The sequence below is a fragment of the Gorilla gorilla genome, chromosome 1 (assembly GCF_029281585.2).
Source record: "Gorilla gorilla gorilla isolate KB3781 chromosome 1, NHGRI_mGorGor1-v2.1_pri, whole genome shotgun sequence".
Classification (NCBI taxonomy): Eukaryota; Metazoa; Chordata; class Mammalia; order Primates; family Hominidae; genus Gorilla; species Gorilla gorilla.
The window spans coordinates 37345247-37364253 of NC_073224.2; the positions used below are offsets into that span (position 1 = coordinate 37345247).

The 19007-nt window shown below is 41.2% G+C and overlaps 1 protein-coding gene across 2 annotated transcripts in view; it reads right to left on the reverse strand.

Moving 5' to 3' along the window:
• TP53BP2 (tumor protein p53 binding protein 2) overlaps window positions 1–18475 on the reverse strand; it is a 69044-nt gene extending 50569 nt beyond the window's left edge. The window contains exon 1 of one of the 2 annotated variants that reach the window (XM_031016189.3): window positions 18104–18475. Coding sequence is in view for 1 of the 2 variants with exons in the window: in XM_031016185.3 (XP_030872045.2) it covers window positions 18104–18130 (27 nt within the window). In the remaining variant the exon portion in view is untranslated. The remainder of the gene's footprint in view (window positions 1–18103) is intronic. The other variant, XM_031016185.3, reaches the window with a different exon arrangement.
• Window positions 18476–19007: the final 532 nt, after the last annotated feature.

Sequence of the window (19007 nt, forward strand, 5' to 3'; positions counted from 1 at the left end):
CCCAAGGCAGAGAAAATGGAGCCATCTAGGGAAGGAGACACAGGGTAAAAGGAGTGTTTTGTTTTTATCTCAAGGTGAGAGTTTTTACAGACCATTTTAATTGATGGGAATGACCTAGTTGAGAGGGAAAATGGTGTTGATAGGAAACTAACTATAGATATAAGTATATCCTCAAGTTATAAAGGTTATTTTTTTCCAATATGTATCAATTCCCTTTTCCTTCCTTTACTTGGAAGAGGAAAAAAAAATAAGAAAAATAATCAAAGAGAGGCTGGTTTCACTAACCTATCATGTTAACATGAGAAAATGCAGGCAGGCGCACATGTTCTTTTTATTGCTACCATCCTTTTATCTTTGTTTTACAAATTTACCATATTACAAAAAAGAATTATTCAAAAAGTAATTGAATTTTCTGTCTAATAAAAAAATGAATTCACTTCTGTTTCACTTTGGTGAAGCAGTTTTTATCAGCATGTTGAAAATTTTACTTAGAAATTTTGGGCTATTCTATCAACTAAGTCCTTCAGAAAACAATTCTGGCCTAGAATCCACCATTTTTAAAGATAAAAAATAAAACTGTCAAATCTAAGAAGTTTCCTGCATCTGATACCAAAATATTTTTGAAGGCAATGAATAAAAAATGAAACATTTTTATTAAAAATATTTCAGTTACACGTTTTGTTATAAAATAGTGCTCACTGTACCCTATTATGCATACACATCTACAGGCACAGAAAAAAGCCTGAAACTATATTCACCAAATTAACAGTAGTTATGCCCTGGTGGTGGGATGACTAAGTGAATTTTTAGGAACTTATCTACGTTTAAATTTTCTAGAATGTACCACGTGCACAATAAAATTGATTTTTTAAGCAATCAATGATGAAAACAACCACATACCATTTTTATTCATATACACTGTGCCTTCCCTGGATCCTTACCGTGAGATATGGAAGACAAATATCTGTTGAGACTGTTTTTCTTGGGTCACTGTCTTGCCTCAAATTTAGTCAGGAATGACTAAAAACAAGCAATTAAGAAGCACATCTTAAAAGTCCACTATATTAGAATGGAATATTATTCAGCCATCAAAAGGAATGAGGTACTGATACACGCTACCGCACAGATAAACCTTGAAAATATTACGCTAAGTGATAGAAGCCAGACATGAAAGACCACATAGCATATAATTCCATTTATATGAAATGTCTAGAATATGCAAATGCATACAGACAAAAAGTTGATAATTGCCACGGACTGAGGAAGGGGGAATAGGGAGTGACTGATAAAGGCATGGGGTTTCTTTCTCGGGTGATGAAAATGTTCTGTAATTAGTGGTGATAGCAGCACAACCTTGTGAATATACTAAAAACCACTGAACTGTACATTTTATATGGGTGAATTTTATGGTATGTGAATATATCACTTTAAAAAAAAAAAGAGCCCACTGTATGCTTAGTATGTGAGAGATACAAAAATCTCAGGCCGGGCATGATGGCTCACACCTATAATCCCAGCACTTTGGCAGGCAGAGGCAGGGGAATCACTTGAGCCCAGGAATTTGAGAGCAGACCATCGGGGGCAACATGGCAAAACCCTGTCTCTACAAAAAAACACAAAAAATTAGCCAAGAGTGGTAGCGTATACCTATAGTCCAAGGTACCCAGGAAGCTGAGGTGGGAGGATCACCTGAGTCCAGGAGATCACCGCATGCCAGTCTGGGTATCAGAGTGAGACCCTGTCTCAAAAGCTATATATATATTTTTATATATTTAGTACTCTATTACATGAATGAGAATGTGGATAAAATGGAAATTCAGAAATGAAAAGGATGATTATGAACTGAGGTAGACAAGGTTTCAACAAACAGGCACAAATTAATAGTAAGCATAAAGAAATAATGTTTTTAAATTATCTGTCATAACTTTACTTCCAAAAGGCCTTCTCCTGACACTATATGTTCTTTAAATACCATATTCTCAAGAATGTAAGATGACTTCCTTAGCTCCTTTCCCATAAGGAACCAAGCAAAATGGGGTTCCCTAGAGTTAAAGCCTCTGGGAAGCTGTTGTGAGAAATCCTACTATTCTCACTGAATCAAGTTATAAATGTGTTCCTGCCAACTTTTGAGGTAAATTGTTTTCATCATAAAGAGTGCAGCAATAATCAGGTCAAAAAAAAAAAAAAAAAAAAACAGCCGTTACAGATTTACCCATACTACAAGGACAGCAAATTGCTGGGACATCTGAAAAGGCTCGTGACATCTTGCTTACTTGGTAACAGAGTACAGTTTTTCTTCCGCAGGTAGAAAAAGTGCATATTAGATCAGCCCTTCTTGGTGACCACATACACATTAAAATGTTAACTTCCTTTGAACTTAGAAATCAGGAACATCATTTTTTATAGCAGGAACCACAAAGAGAAGACATTCATCAATAAACAATAAACTCTAAAGCATACTTAAGAGCAGAAGATATAAATGACAGATCCCACAAGACAATACAAATATGAAGACATGCAGGGAAATAAATATTAATTAAAACAATGAGGTACCACTTAACAGCTACAGGTTGAGTATCCCCTATCTGAAACGCTTGGGACCAGAAGTGTCTCGTATTTCAGAATTTTTTCGGATTTTAGAATATATGGATAAGCAGTTGAGCACCCCTAATCCAAATATCCAAAATCCAAAATGCACCAATGTGCATTTCCTTTGAGCATCATGTAGGCACTCAGAAAGGTTTCAATTTTGGAGCATTTCAGATTTCAGATTTTTGGATTAAGGATGCTCAACCTGTAGTAAATTGTCTTCAATTAAAAGACAAGATCCAACATAGATGAGGTTGTACAAAAGTTATTTACTCAAAGATACGATGGTAGTACTATAAATTATTAAAAATCCTACTTGGAAAGTAAAATAAACCATATATCAAAAGCCACAGAATTATGTATATCTCATGACCTTACTCCTGGGAATTTATCCTAAAAAAAAAAACTGAAATGAAGAAAAACTCTAAATGCCTGAAGATTTTCACTATAGTGTGAGGTCTATATATAGTAAGATGGAAAACTAAATATACAAAAACATGGAAAAGTCTTTAAACAGGGAAAAAGTTAAGTAAATTAAAATCATTTGCCAGAAGGACTATGTCCAGCCACCAACTCCTGTAAGTATAAATAGAGTGTTAGGAAAATGTTAAGAAAAAATTATAAAACAGAACAATACTAAGTTTTTTTAACTTTAAAAATATACGTACCATCGGCCGGGCACAGTGGCTCACGCCTGTAATCCCAGAACTTTGGGAGGCCGAGGCAGGAGGATCACGAGGTCAGGAGATCAAGACCATCTTGGCTAACACAGTGAAACCCCATCTCTACTAAAAATACAAAAAATTAGCTGGGCATGGTGGCGGGCGCCTGTAGTCCCGGCTACTCAGGAGGCTGGGGCAGGAGGGCAGGAGAATGGCATGAACCTGGGAGGCGGAGCTTGCAGTGAGCCGAGATCGCGCCACTGCACTCCAGCCTGGGAGAGAGAGTGAGACTCTGTCTCAAAAAAGCAGGCAGGGTGGCTCCTGCCTGTAATCTCAGTATTTTGGGAGGCTGAGGTGGGAGGATCACTTCAGGCCAGGAGCTAGAGGCCAGCCCGGGCAACACAGTAAGACCCCATTTCCCCATTTATATTAAAAAAAAAAAATAGCTCGGTGTGGTAGCATGTACCTGTAGTCCGTCCTAGCTACTGAAGAGGCTGAGATGGGAGGATCACTTGACCCCAGGAATTCAAGGTTATAGTGAGCTATGATCGTGCCACTGCACTGCAGCTTGGGCGACAGAGCAAGACGCTGTCTCCCAAAAAAAAAAAAAAAAAAGTAAAAATATGTGTGTGTGTCTGTGTGTACACGTGCACACACATATGTACCACCTAAAATATATATATATATATACTGACCTGTATGAAATACACAGAAAATCAGCGACACCTGAGGCAAGTATAGCTATCACTTTTAAATTTTTAAAATCTCAACAGTAAAATATTTTTATAATAATTTATAATTTAAAAGTATACTTAATACAAACTGGGATAAAAGAACATGAAAATATTTCATTAAAAATGGTAAATGTGATTACAACTTGTTTCTACCTCCTATAGTCATCTATCTCAAGAGAAGGAAAGTCGAAGGAAAGTTAAAAAAAAAAACACTGTGTTAAGTTGTGCCAGGCCACCTACAGGCACACTGCATAGTAATTCATGTCAGTCATATCCAGATGAAGATGTGCCCTTCCAAAAATTCAAAGTCACAGATAATTTTCATTTAAAAACAATGGGTCATAGATTTATTTTAAGAGTCCTGTGTTTATAGAGCATGTATGTACTATAACTATGATGTTATGCTATCAACATAAGAATGACTCATTTTAAAGAGGAATTATTTCAGATCAAAATCTGAAAGACTTTTCTAAGAGGAAATACAAAAAAAAAACTGATTAGGGCATTTACAAGATGAGTCAGAGGCTAACATTTATTCATTTGATTCAGAAAATCATGTGAAGTTCTACAGAAAGAAGAAAGGAACCAAGAGTATTAAGATGTTCCCTGTCACCAAAGGGAAATTACGCTCTACAACAGCACCTTCAGAGTTTTCATTTATAAAAACTCAAATCCTTCAAGTTTACCTAAGAGGAAGAAAGAGAAAATTATGAAATGAACAATCTATAAAAAGAGTGACACAAATCCTCCCCAAATTTTGCAACTCACAAGAAATACCACAGGAACACCCAGGCAATTATGCTTGTAGAGAGATTAGGGGAAAATCTGAATGGTTTCTGTGTTTCACAATTCCTCTGCAGAAAGATAAATGTAAAACTATTACTTCAGTTTCTATATTTTGTTGTACCCCTTATGGAGGCAGGCCCGAAAATATTTCTTGTAAGAGGAGGATGCCACTAGGCTTCCTATAACCCAGTCAAGCAAAAACACCTCTCCCAACACTGTGATACAGAGTGGGGATTAAATTAAGATATAACCAAAGTTTCTTTCAAACTCATACACAGCCATTTAGCCCAACTATGGCTTCTAACACTGGGCAGGGTTTAGGAAGGAGATGCCGACCCTTCCAGTCCTCAAGAGTACTCTGCCTGTCTCTGCACAGACCTGGAGCTCTGCTCCAATGCTCACTCTGCCAGCTGAGACTGCACACCAAGGGCACTCATGAGCTTGGCTCCCTAATTCAGACATGCTGCACCCTAGCTGTGAGCTAGGCTGCCAGTCTTCTGCAAGAAGTGTGCTGCTCCACTACCCCAGCTTGAGCTTGAGCTGTCCTTCCTCGTCTCCCCAATATCTGAGTAGGCAACCCACAGGGGTCTCTGTGGAACCTTCCTCAGGAGCCACAGGGACACTACATATTTGAGTCCTTTCCCTCAAAGAGACACTCTCTACCTCCCTGACGATGGGTCCCAACCTTATTAAAGTTATCAGAGAGTCACTGCTTACAAAGGCCTATCATGATTTCTTAGCTGTTTCTCTAGAGTTTACTCTTGGAGCCATTAAACTGCTTTTAAAAATATTCACCAATTACCATGAGTTATGTATACCAATGTTCTATTAAGGCTCAATGATATTAAACCTACTTCTACACTAAGTGTACCACTTTATATGATGGCATATTTTTAACATTAACCCATCAGTTCCTATCAGTTACATCTGAGTTTATTTAAAGCAAAATCATAAAATCATATTCAAAGGATTTTTTTTACTTCATAAACTATTCCTTTGCTCACTTACAGCAAGTTAGTAGAATTCAGAAATCAATAACGTGAAGTCTCAATATCAATTTGAACAATATTCTGTTAAAAATGTTAATCATGCATGGACTATCCTGACCATCCATTCAATATCATCTGGAGCACACAATCATATTCTGAAATAGTCAACATTCTGGAAAAAAATGATAGAGCAAATATGAAGTAGTTACTTTAATTAAGGAAAAAATCATAAAGTAGCCTGCTGGTCATAGATGTCTGGTAAAAGAACCACTTCATATACATGAACAGGTAACAGGGACCTCTACATAGAAACCTATAGGAGTCATATCCTATCAAAGCCAGCCATGCCAAAGAAGCTCCTGGTTCTATGCCTTCCCCTCAATCCTAACTTCTTGCTGACTTCAACAAGAAGTTTCATTCATTCACCCATTAGTACTTACTAAATACCTATTAAGAAAGGACAGTTAAAGCAAAAGGAACACAGTGATGAAAAAGCTTGCCTTCTTTAGGGCAGAGAAGAGAGGCTGGTAGTACACAAATGAGCATGGTATATAAAGTGATATGATAAAGAATTATGGAAGTGATGAGGGGAGGATGGCTGATCATGATTAGGAAAGACACCTCAGGGTGAAGGGGACTTTTGAGCTGAGACTGAAGAAGCCACAGCCACTTGAAACATCTGAAGGAAGACATTTCATCAAAGGCCCAGAGGTGGTAATGAACTTGGACTATTCCATGACCAGAAAAAAACGCCACATCATGAATACAGACTTGTGCCAATGAGGGCAGAGGGAGAACAGGGGCTAGCTCAGGCAGGGCCTTGTAGGTCAAGAATAAGGAGTATGGACTTTATTGCAAGGGAAAAGTCACTAGAGTAGTGATTTGCAACATGCAATTCTCAGACAAACAGCATAAGCATCACCTGGGAACTTGTCAGAAATATAAAGTTCCAGGCCCTGCTCCACATCTCCTGATTCAGAAACCCCAGAGGAGAGGCCCAGTACTCACACTTAAGTTTAAGAACCACTGCATTAGAGGGTTTTGAGCAGGGAAGTAACATGAAACTAGGTTTCTGAGTAATTTGCTGTAAATAATGTAGAGTATTAGTTTCACTAGCAGATAACAACAATGTGTATTAATCTATGTAGTATATATTAATTATAATACCAGTAGTTAACCCAACAACAATAGCAATACATTATGACACATATACACTGGTATTTATATTTGCATATTTTGAATTTCAGGGAATTCCATTTCAATTACAAGAAATATTAAGACCTAAAACTTATTTTAAATTATCTACTCCACAGTTATAGCCTCGAGTCACCAAATGAGAAATCTAAAAATAGCCACTTTTCCTCACTTCTCTCCCCAGAGTAGCTCACCTGATTCCTACTCTGTCCTGTAGTGTCAATTCATCCCCATCCTTCCAGAATAACTCAAAGACCATAAAACTTCCTCCAATCCATTCATCCCTACCCACACACCCACCTCCAGCCAGAAGTAAATGTTCTCTTTGCTTCTCTGACAACCATTCACACTGTAGTTGTCTGTATCCCTGTCTTATCTGTCCTACTGGTCTATACATTCTTTAGGACACGTTTTGGTTCTTAAATGCCTCCTCCCTGGTTTTTCTCCTCCTACATTATAACTCACTCCCCAAAAAACTCTGTCAGATCTCACACAAAGCAAATATGCAATACATGTTTGTTGGACTGAACTGAAACTGTGACGCAGGGATTCAAAGTTCCACGAAGAGGAGAAAGTTAACAGGCAACAAGAACATGACAAAGAGGATGTTCACATCCTGAAGCATCAAGAAATGTTTATCTATAAATGGTATTACTTCACAGTGAATGTTTTCAAAGCCAGACAATGTCTCCAAGAATTCTGCTTTAAGTAAAATTAAGAAACCTTTTATCTTCTTTCAACTATGCCTGAAGCTGAATTTAGATAAGTTTCAAATTCTGAAGGTATCCTCTAAAGCAACTCATCTTAGGTTACTCTGCTTCAATATCTGTCATAAACAATCAATGTATAAAGCAAAAGAACAAATACATTTAGTTAATTCCTCCCCGGCTCCAACTATTGATAAGTTTAGTGTTGGCGTGCTTCCTTCTAAACTGAGTCTTGCTGTTTGCCAGGCATTCATCTTATTTTATGTAAAGGTACTGTTACAGATTTCATTCTGTTTTTTACTTTTACTCACTAAGCACTACATTTTTAAGATCTATCCGTGATGATCTAACCACAACCGATCCATTGCTTCTAGTTATTTCCTTCCTACCTCCCACTTTGCTATGGAAGTAGAGGCAAGAACTACACTCCCCAAAGAAAATCCAAAATAAGAATATTCATTCATCCATTAACTCAAACAATATTTATTAAATCCCTACAGTATGCCAAACACTGTGCTAAGTGCTAGAAACACAAAGATGAAAAGGCATGCTCCATGTCCTCACAGAGCTTATGGAACAATGAAGAAGCACTGCAAACCACGAAAAGGGTGCAATGTTGAGAAATGAGAACTTCCTGGTGAAAGTACATTTAAAGCATTTGAAGTCCAGTGAGAACAGAAAAAAAAATCCCCTCCAAGCAGCGGAAGAAGGCTTAACATAAAAGAAGTACTATTAAGCTAAAACTGTAGGATGAATAAGACAAGCAGGAAGAGGACCATCTAGGGAGAGAAACACTGTGTATAAAGACACAGGAAACTGTGGCATGCCCTCACAACTATAGTCCTGGAACTGCTGAAGCACAGAGGTGGGACGCAAGGCAGGACAAATAAGAAGAGATGGGTCAATTCCCAACCCACAAGCCACGAATGTGCTGCAAAAACTTTCAATGCACAAAATTTGTTTTATACACATGCTGTTATGGCAAAGTCCGATGGAGTGGAGCAAGTCATGGAGGGCAATATGCAAGAGTGGAGAGCAATATGCAACAGAGTACAACTTGCTGTGAGCAAGAGGAAACACAATTCCAAAGGAAGGCCGAATGAACCACGAGGTGACCGGATGCTCTTCTGCACAGCACAAGGCATTCCCACTACTGTGCCATAGTTGGTGCTATGTTTTAATAACTGACTTGGTGTTTTGAGTTTTTCAATCATTTCCATTATGCAGCTAAAAATTCTGAAATGGAAATGTATCAATGACACAAAAAGGCTGAAATCCACTGGGCTACATAATAAAGAAACTTTCTATCTCACCAAAGAGTTTATATATTTTATGCTGTAAGGAACAGAGGTCAGACTTGAAGAATTCTGGAGAGGGAAGAGACACATTGCTGTTTCAGAAAGACCACCAGGGAAGCAGTGCGTTAAATGGCCTAATGGGGCAGAGAACAGAAAAGGTAAGGAAATAGATAAGGAGAGCATTACAACAGTCCAGGCAGGAGAGGGGTGAGACCAAACAGGTGCCCCAGGAAATGGAGAAGAGGGATCTGTGTGCCCTGGTGACTCAACAGCTCCAGGAGAAGACAGAAGAGAGGAAAGGAAGCAAGATGAAAGCCCAGGTCCGTGGCTACTAAAAGCAACAAGCAAAACCTACCAGAGAAAGAGCCTATCTACCTTTAAAATAAATGCATTATCCAAAATAGATATACCCCCCAAACTTTTCAGGAAATTAACAAAATTTTTGAAAATTACCTACATATCACAAACTAAGCAGTTATTATCTAGATTTTGTTGTGATGCAGAAAACACTGCCACAAAGAGACCGTTCTAGAATTAAAGTTAACTCAGACTTGATTTTCCTAGGTCACTCGCTACTCTGTGTCAGGAAAATGAAGATACTATTGTTTTAAAATTTAAAAAAAAGGGGGGGGGCGGGGGGTCAAGGAACTTTTAGGTTGAAGCATCAGAAGCTTCCAGAGCACTCTGGTCATGTGGTCAAAAGTAAAGCTGTCCTAAAGCATTTTAAGACAGACTATGGCTTCCTTGAGAAACCTGATACACCCTACTCAGTTGAAAAGAAACATGGTGACAGAAGGCTTTTTCTCAAGCCTAAATTTAAACTGCTCTGTGTAGCTGTCAGAGCTCTCTGGTGATATAAAAAGTATGGTTTCTCTTTAGCCCCACAGGAAGGAGCTTGTGGATACAGAAGTGATCTTCCACCATTCCTGTCTTGTCTTACTTCCAACCCTGGGTAAGTGCTACTGTTTCTCCTCTCACCCCTGGGGCTTCTGAGGGTCACTAAAACAATTTATTAGAGCAAGTGACAAACTCTTGAGTGCCTTCACAACCAATTCTGTCAGCTGGGCCTTCGGTGTGGTAAAAAATAAAAAATAAATAAAATTAAAACCCTTTAATTTATTTTTGGCAGCTTTCTGTAGACCTTCCTACTCTTCCCACCTTGCCCAAGTCTTACACTCTGGCACCTCTAAGGTCCACTGTCCACACAGCAACAGAGTGAGCTTTCCTAATCAATCAGGTTGTCACTTTTGCTAACTAAACCTCTTCTGTGGCTCCCACGTCCCTTCCCATGCCACCTCCACCCTTCCCTCTGGCCTGCGAAAACCTATATGCTGACAGGTCTTTTGCTTCGGCTCTTGTCACTCTGCCCTCTGCCCACAAAGCCCTGCCCCGCCCCCGCCACCCCTCTCCCCTTGCCCCAGCCTCCAGTGCTTCCTCCCGGCCTCTGCACCAGTCCCTAGGAATCGTGCCCACTTGAAATGCTCCACCTGCAAATCTTCACAGGACCAGCTCCTTCTTGTCATTCAGGTCTCAGCTGAAATGTCACTTCCTGACCATCCAATCTAAAGTAGCCATCGCAGTCACATTACCCTTCTTAAATCCCATTTAACTCTGTTTTTCTTTTTTATTTTCTCTCTCTCCCACCCAAATCTCCCATTAAGCACTATGAAAGAAAGCTAAGCTCCCTGAAAACTTCCTTTCCTGTCTCCATGGCATTTACAACAGTGCCTGGAATACAGAAGATGTTAACTAAATATTTGTTGAGCAGATGTTATCCCCAAAAGGCCATCCAAAAACAATTAAATGGTTAACGAGGGAGAATGAAAAGCAATGATTTAATGTGATTTCATTCAAAATCAGCCCCTAATCTATTTCCAACAAAGGTATCTGACTACATTGAATTACTGCTCCCTACTACACGGGCAGCCCTGAAGCTGCAAGTGGAGACACTCACTCCACTCCCATCTGGACACTACAAAGTCACTGCTGCACCATTCGAGCAACTGGAAATGGCTGAATGTCATTGGTCATCTCACAGCAGACATTCTATGTGTCCCTGTCCTCCACTTCTCCCAACATGCCTATCCTACTCTGCTCCTTTCCTATTAGGGTGATCCAAAAGTAATTGTGGTTTTGCCATCAAAGGTGATGGTAAGAACCGCAATTACTTTTGCACCAACCTAATACATCATCACCTTCAAGCCGTATTTACAGATATCATCTCAAGAAAGACTATTCAACACCCCTCATACAAAAGCTAATTATCACACCCCTTCTCTTTCCCTGCAGATGTGGAAGATCTGAGATCTCTATGGTAATATTAGATAGAGGTGGGAAGAAATAGCTATTGAGATGTTTCCTTTGCCCAGGGGGAGGTAACCACCTCCACATCATTTGAAAGTTGATAAGAGAACTATTTGCCAATCTTCTCATCAGTATGGATTTAAATAAGGGACGATGTCTCCATTTTTTTTTTCCATTTTTCCTTTTCTACTTTAAAACTACAGTAAGGTTATGCTTTGAAAAGCAATTTTTGAAGTTACCATTAGCCAAAAGAACATCATTACCATTGTTTGTCCTGTCAAACATATAAAAATATTCTAACCCGAGCATTTGCCATCTTGAACAGAGTATGTGTTTGCAGGCAGACAGTTCGAATCTCATTTCTACTAGTGACCAGAAACAAATTACTTAAGCCCTTTGAGCTTCAAATTCCTTATCTGTTGAATGAGAGTGGGAAGATCAACTTCAGAGTGTAATAAGGGGATTAGACGGGATGACCAACCTAAATCACCAGGCACAGTGTGAGGCACAGAAAGGGGGCTCCTCTTCATCCCTGGGAGGGAAGTTAGAGTGAAGCTTCCACTCCCCCTGCTTTTACATATAAATTGTTCACTCCCCTGTGGAAGAACAGTAAATTGCCTTAATCATTTTTTGTTACCACAAATAGTTTAAACTGGTAATCTATAATAGTTTATTCACTATGGTTTTCTACCACTTTTCTATGCTTGTGCCTTAAGGAATTTTGGGTTGATATGTTTGAAATTTAAATAAAGTAGTATTAAGCTATAAATCTGTATCCAGAAAAACAATTGAAGTGAAAGTTCGGCCAAGTGCGGTGGCTCACGCCTGTAATCCCAGCACTTTGGGAGGCAGATCACTTGAGGTCAGGAGCTCGAGACCAGCCTGGCCAACATGGTGAAACCCTATCTCTACTAAAAATAGAAAAAAAAAATTTAGCTGAGTGTGGTGGCGCACTCCTGTAATCCCAACTACTTGGGAGGCTGCTGCTAGAGAATCACTTGAGCCCAGGAGGCAGAGGTTGCAGTTAGCTGAGATGGCGCCACGCCACTGCACTCCAACCTGGGTGATAGAGCAAGACTCTGTCTAAAAAAAAACAACAACAACAAGTGAAAGTTCAGTACTTACTGGTCCAATGAACATATTCATTGAAAATCTGGTTCGATTATCATCCAAATAAATAATCTGTTTTCGAGTATATTTTATGTAGAAAAAAAGTTTCTAAATCTGTAAAACTACTTTTCCTGCCCATTATCTACGAATGTTTAAAATTTGCATTTCTTTAATAAGACACATTTATTTTAGTAAGACGGTATGCAAAGTGTTTTAAGAAATCACTGACTACTTAAAACTTAATGCTCATAAAGGATCCCCGAGTGACCAAACTTCTTGGCTTGCCCCAATAAGACATAGAATTTTAACGTCTCACCTACCACTGCAATATAACTATACATTTCATACATAGTCACATCATCTGTGTTTTCTTTTTTCAATTACATCTGATTAAACAGAATGTTCTGTTCAGTACCTAGCACACCATCAAAAACAAGTATTTAAATAATGTGTGGCTTAAGTGGCATGAGCTGAAAAGAACACTCTGGATTCCTAAACTCTTAATTCCTGTTCTTATTCTGTGAGATCCTTGTGGAGAAAGCTGGTGAGAGGTATGGTATGCAGTTATCCCATTTAAGCTAAGGAGAGGCTAGATAACATGAGCTTCAAGAATACTCAGTGTTAACTTCAGAAAGACTTTTTAAAGAGTGCCATACACTATGGTAGATCACCAAAAGAGACAAAGGTCTACAGTATTCTTTAAAAGCTCCAGAAAAGAAAGTTTTGTTTTATTGTCTGCTGAGGCGGTGGGGATAAAGACGGAGAGAACACAGCTCTTCCTAGAAGCAGTGTATGCGAATAAATGACCCTCCATGTGTCTTCCAGATAAATACATTCTCCTTAATTGTTAAATATAAGCAGGTGTATGCTTGTGTAAATTTCTTTTAAAAAGTCTAAATCTGGTTTCTCTGAAACAGGTAAAAATACAGAAATTTTCAATCGTCTTTCAGCTTTTAAGAGCTGAAGTCACAAGGCAACAAAACTAATGCACATCAAATGTGAGATACTGCTGGGTGCGGTGGCTCATGCCTGTAATCCCAGCACTTTGGGAGGCCGAGGCTAGTGGATCACGGGGTCAGGAGTTCAAGATCAGCCTGGCCAATACGGGGAAACCCCGTCTCTACTAAAAAATACAAAAATTAGCAGAGCGTGGCCTGTAATCCCAGCTACTCGGGAGGCTGAGGCAGAGAACTGCTTTAACCCCAGGAGGCAGAGGCTGCAGTGGGCCGAGATCGCGCCACTGCACTCCAGCCTGGACTACAGAGTGGTGAGACTCCGTCTCAATAAATAAATAAATAAATAAATAAATAAATAAATAAATAAATAAATAAATAAAATATTTTGCACATTTCTAAAAATAGATTATTTGTTTAACAGCCTTTGATAACTGTAATTCTATAAAGATAGGAACCTCTCTTTAGGGACCTAATCTAAACTTTATTCTGGAATAAAGCCTGATCTAAGCTAATTTGCTACACTATTACTCAAGCAAAAAGAATTCTTTCAGACCATGATATAATCATACAAATAAAATGTTCCAAATACATAACCTGAAGTCATACAAATATAATGTTTCAAATACACAACTTGAAAGATTTTTAGTTTCAAAACACAATTTTGGTTGTGTTTTGTGCAAATCTGTGCAAATAAAACCAGACCTTTGTAAATAATAATACAAGTATTTAAGCAAAAGTTAAGCTACTGGTCTGTGGAGCTGCACACTTTGCAGTTATGCTCAGAAATATACAAATCCTACTGATCAGGTAGTCAAACTGCTAAAGGAGATACTGTAATATCCCATTTTTGTCCTAGACCCTCAAAATTAGAAGCTCAAATTTTATTCTGCAGCATCATGAAATAACTAGAAATAATTATGCCTCTGCAGCACTGAAAGATAAAATGCCATAAACTTAGGAATTAAACAACGATCACTTCAACTGAGCTTTTTAAAATAAGCCATTATTTTCTCTTTCTTTTTTTTTTTTTTTTTTTTGAGACAGTCTCGCTCTGTCCCCCAGGCTAGAATGCAATGGCTCACTGCAACCTCTGCCTCAAGGGTTCAAGATTCGCGATCTGGGCTCACTGCAACCTCCGCCTCAAGGGTTCAAGATTCTCCTGCCTCAGCCTCCTGAGTAGCTGGGATTACAGGCACACGCCACCACGCCCAGCTAATTTTTGTATTTTTGGTAGAGATGGGGTTTCACCATGTTGGTCAGGCTGGTCTCAAACTCCTGACCTCGTGATCCACCCACCTCGGCCTCCCAAAGTGCTGGGATTACAGACGTAGCCACCGTGCCCGGCCCAGCTATTATTTTCTTAAAAATATCTATATAAGGGCTATATGATGACATCGGTTTGACTGCATTGTCATACAGTAGCCACCAGGCATGTGGCTATTTAAATATAATTAAAATTAACTCTTAAGTTCAGTTCTTCAGTTCCCTTGGCCACATCTGAAGTGCAGTAGCCACATGTGGCTGGTGACTACCATGCTGGACAGCAAAGATACAGAGCATTTCCATTACAGCTGGACATTCATGTCAAATATACAGCATCTCCAATGACCAAGTGACAGGCAAATTCAAGCCTTCTGGTCTTCCAGGTGGCACTATCAAATACTGTGTAGTTTTGTAAATAATTTTTTAAAATTTATTATTTCAACAGCAGGTACAAACAAAAATTTTTATGAAACTATTAGCTGAAAAGAGCAGAGAGTAGCTTTCAGAGTTAGCCAAGCTCTTTCTTAAGAACACATTTTTGTTTTGAGCATAACACTTCACAAAATCAAAGTAGTGAATAAAAGATATCTAATGTAATTTTCAAACAACTAAGAATTTTTGCTTTTGGTAAGTGCCTCCCTTTATATGAAAATCAAATACAACATGCGGATCACTAAAAAGCCAAACTCTCAAAGTGCAAATAATCTCTTCTTTCATCAGGAAAAAGATGTCAAGTATGAAAGTATAACCAGTTTCTCCTCAGCAAGTTGTGGAAATATCATAGAACTAGAGATACTAACAATGGCAGGTATCTGAAAGTGAGAGTAATTATCACTCCCATTTCTGCAGTACCCTATCATTATCTCTACTGTGATTTGCAGAGCTTGCTATTTATTTTTAGTTAGCCTTCTAAAATACATCTTCCACTTTTGGTTTTGGATCCAATTATCACTTCATGTCCCACATAAAAGAAAACCACTTGATCCTGTACCATTTGGTGAGAAAACACATGAACACAATTTATTTGCACTTTTTTTTTTAATGGAGTCACTCTTAGTTACCACGCTGGAGTACAGTGGTGCCATCGAGGCTCACTGCAACCTCCACCTCCAGGGTTCAAGCAATCTTGCCTCAGCCTCCCGAGTAGCTGGGACTACAGGCGCACGCCACCACGCCCAGCTAACTTTTGTATTTTTAGTAGAGACGAGGTTTCACCATGTCGGCCAGGAGGGTCTCAATCTCTTGACCTCGTGATCCGCCGCCTCGGCCTCCCAAAGTGCTGAGATTACAGGCATGAGCCACCGCTCCTGGCCTATTTGCACATTTTTAATATAATGCAGTCTAAATAGTAAACCATTATCTTCAGAATGCCTTTAAAAGCAAATCAAGGGTTGTACCTAATGCCACAGAACTGTACACTTATAGTTAAAATGGCATATTTTATTTTGTGTATATTTTACAATAAAAGTACATCAAGGCAATTGTCTACATTCTGAGCCTATCCATTTTTTTACATTAAATGGCTTTTCCTGATAAATTGGTTAGAATTTTCCAAAGTAATGTAACAAAACTACATTTATGTAGTTTGTACATTTATGTTGGAATAAAAATCCAAGCATATTAAAAGCCAAAGATGAGAAATATACTTAATAAAAGTTTTATTTTCAAATATCCAAAATATTACAGTATAAAGACACATATAACATGAGTCTACTAAATGAAAAATTATTTCATATTTTTATATATCACAAATCTGAGAATCTCCACTTTAACCAACATTGGAAATTCAGAGGCGTTTATCTACCGCCTATTGCAAGCGAGACACTGTACTAATCACACTTCCTTCATAAACATAACTCTAATCCTCAAACCACCCTAAGAGCTGAGTACTATTATCCCCATTTTGCAGATGATGAAACTGAGGGACAAGTTTTTTTTAAGTGGCTACGTCACTAAAGGTAGTAGCTGAGCAATACTGGAGTGTTAGTCTGACTTCAAAGCTGGTGTAAGTGCCATCATACCACACTGAGTCTGTGTTAGGATTGTATTCTGACGTCAGAAAGGCAATCAGAAGAACCATACTGCTAAATTGAATATAGTCTCAAGAGCCACATAACGTTTTATGAATTCGGCTACACAACGGATACCTTGGTAGGGTATCTCCAAAGGATACCTTGACAAAAAACAAGGAAGAAACCATATAGCAACAACTGATACGTGTTTCTCTTGCTCCTACTGTTAGGAAAAATTCACAGACAATCCGTACAAGTTACTTCAACACAAAGAAATGTAAATCCAGGAAATAAAAATCTTAACAGCAAAATCCATCACCCTTATCTATGGTCCATTATTTCAATATTGGGTATTCACACTACAAACCTGATTTCATAACCAGGCATTAAACTAAAATAAGATGCATAATACTATTAATACTTTCAAATTCCTTGAATCCTGGCAGGACAAAATATCCCAAACCATCTAAACCCAATTACTAATTCTAGTGAATTGTTAAGTCGGCCCAGTGAGAGTTTGGGACGCCCTCCACGACACAAGCAGGGGGCCAGGGAACAGCATATTATACTCTGTATGTGTGACTGCAAACTTTGTCATCACTCCATTCCACAGACTTCATAAAAGTAAAAGCTTTTTGTTTCTTTGTCTGAACAAATGGAGCCACAAGCATAGGATGCCTGCAAGATGTCCCCACTTCAGTGGGAGAGGTGCAAATACAACTTCCACGAAGAAACTCGCTACTGAAGTCTGCAGAAGCCACCGCAACCCTCCATTCCGCGATCGCTGAATGACAGAGACATTTCAGAAATGTCTCAAACCTGCTGTTCATCTGTGGCCTGGTGGCCGTGTCAAAAGCCTGCGGAGCTCCTAAAGAAGGCACTAATCCTCTCCGGAGGTCTTGCTAAATAAGCTGTGGGAAACGAAGGGAGCCAGGCACGTACGCTTTCCTGCAATCTAAAACTTCCGAGATTGCATTTACCAAAACCACTTTCCACAAAGAGGTAAGGGTGACTTAGCTGCTACTGTGGATATCAAGATCGAAATTCAATTAAAAACAAAGCAAAGGTACCCGTTCCAGTAACGTATGTTTCACTCCAGTAAAAAGTAAAAAGACACAGCAAAGAACAAGGTCCCCGGTTCCCGTATTCTTGACCTTCAAGAACTGCAAAAAAGTCAAGACCCAGTGAAAGACGAAAAGTTTGAGTGGCTGCTGGGCTCGCGGGCGGCTCGCCGGCGGCTCGCCTGACTCCGGAGCAGCTGGAGGAACCCGCCTCGAGGTTAGGGTCTCGCCGCGCCCCCACGACGGCTGTGGGCGCAGAGCCCAGAGGATGGAGCCTCCCCTTCCTGAAACCCGCTCGAAGCTCGGAAAGCCCCGGCCCCTCCGCGCGGGCTGCGGCCCCCAGGTTCCTTCCCCGACGCGCCCGAGGGCGCGGACCAGCCCCCGGCACGCGACCCCGCACACTTCCGGGCCCGACGCCCCGGCCGCTCGCCCACTTACCGGCATCATCTTGGACCCGAACCGCATGGAAGCGGGTAGCCAGACTGCGGCCCCGGCCGAGCGGAGGTGCCCCGGAGGGTCGCGGATGCGGGGGAGGGGAGCGGAGAGCGAGACCGCGCGGACCTGTTGCGAAGCGGCGGCGGCGGCGGCGGCGGCGGCGGCGGCAGCGGCGGCGGCGGCGGCAGCGGCGGCAGCGGCAGCGGCGGCGCGCGGGTCCGAAGGGCCCTCTGCGCGGGCTGGGGCACCAACAAGCCCCGGGCTCCCCCGCCCCGGCCGGGCCCCCTGACGCGGCTTTGTCTCTTCGACGCTCGCGACGGTCGGGGATCCCTCCTCCGCTCCGAAACCAACTAATCCCGGGCCGGGCCCCAGCCGAGCCCGTGCCGGCTCCGCCCCCCGCGCCGACCCCGCCCGCGGCGCGCCTGGCGGCCTGGGGGAGGGGCGGCCGCCGGAACGGGAGCTGCGCGCGCCTGCGCGGTCCCGGCTGGGGGGGACGGGGAGCGGCCGGAGCCGGCCGCCTTTTCTTTCTTCGCCCCGGACTGAAATGCGGTCGGGGCCGCGCGGCGGAGCGGCTGGAGCGCGCGCCTCCTCCCGGAGCCGGGGCAATTGGAAGGCGGCGCCTCAGGAAAACAGAACGGTAGTGAATGGCACCGAGCCGCCCCAGGGCTGCCGCCGTCACCTCCTCGGCGGCTCCGAGTCGTGCGAGGCAGGGGACCCTTTGCCATCAGAACAGGGCGCCCGAGGTTGGGCGCGTGGACAGAGTCCTCCGGCGGCCGCGCCGCTGGGCCAGGCGGAGAGAGGCGGACGGACTTCAGGGGAGGCCCGGGCCACGCCGCGGAAACTACCCGATTCCCTGGAGGCGGCCAGGACCGACCCTGTCCCGACAAAATGGAGTTCCCCGTGTGGC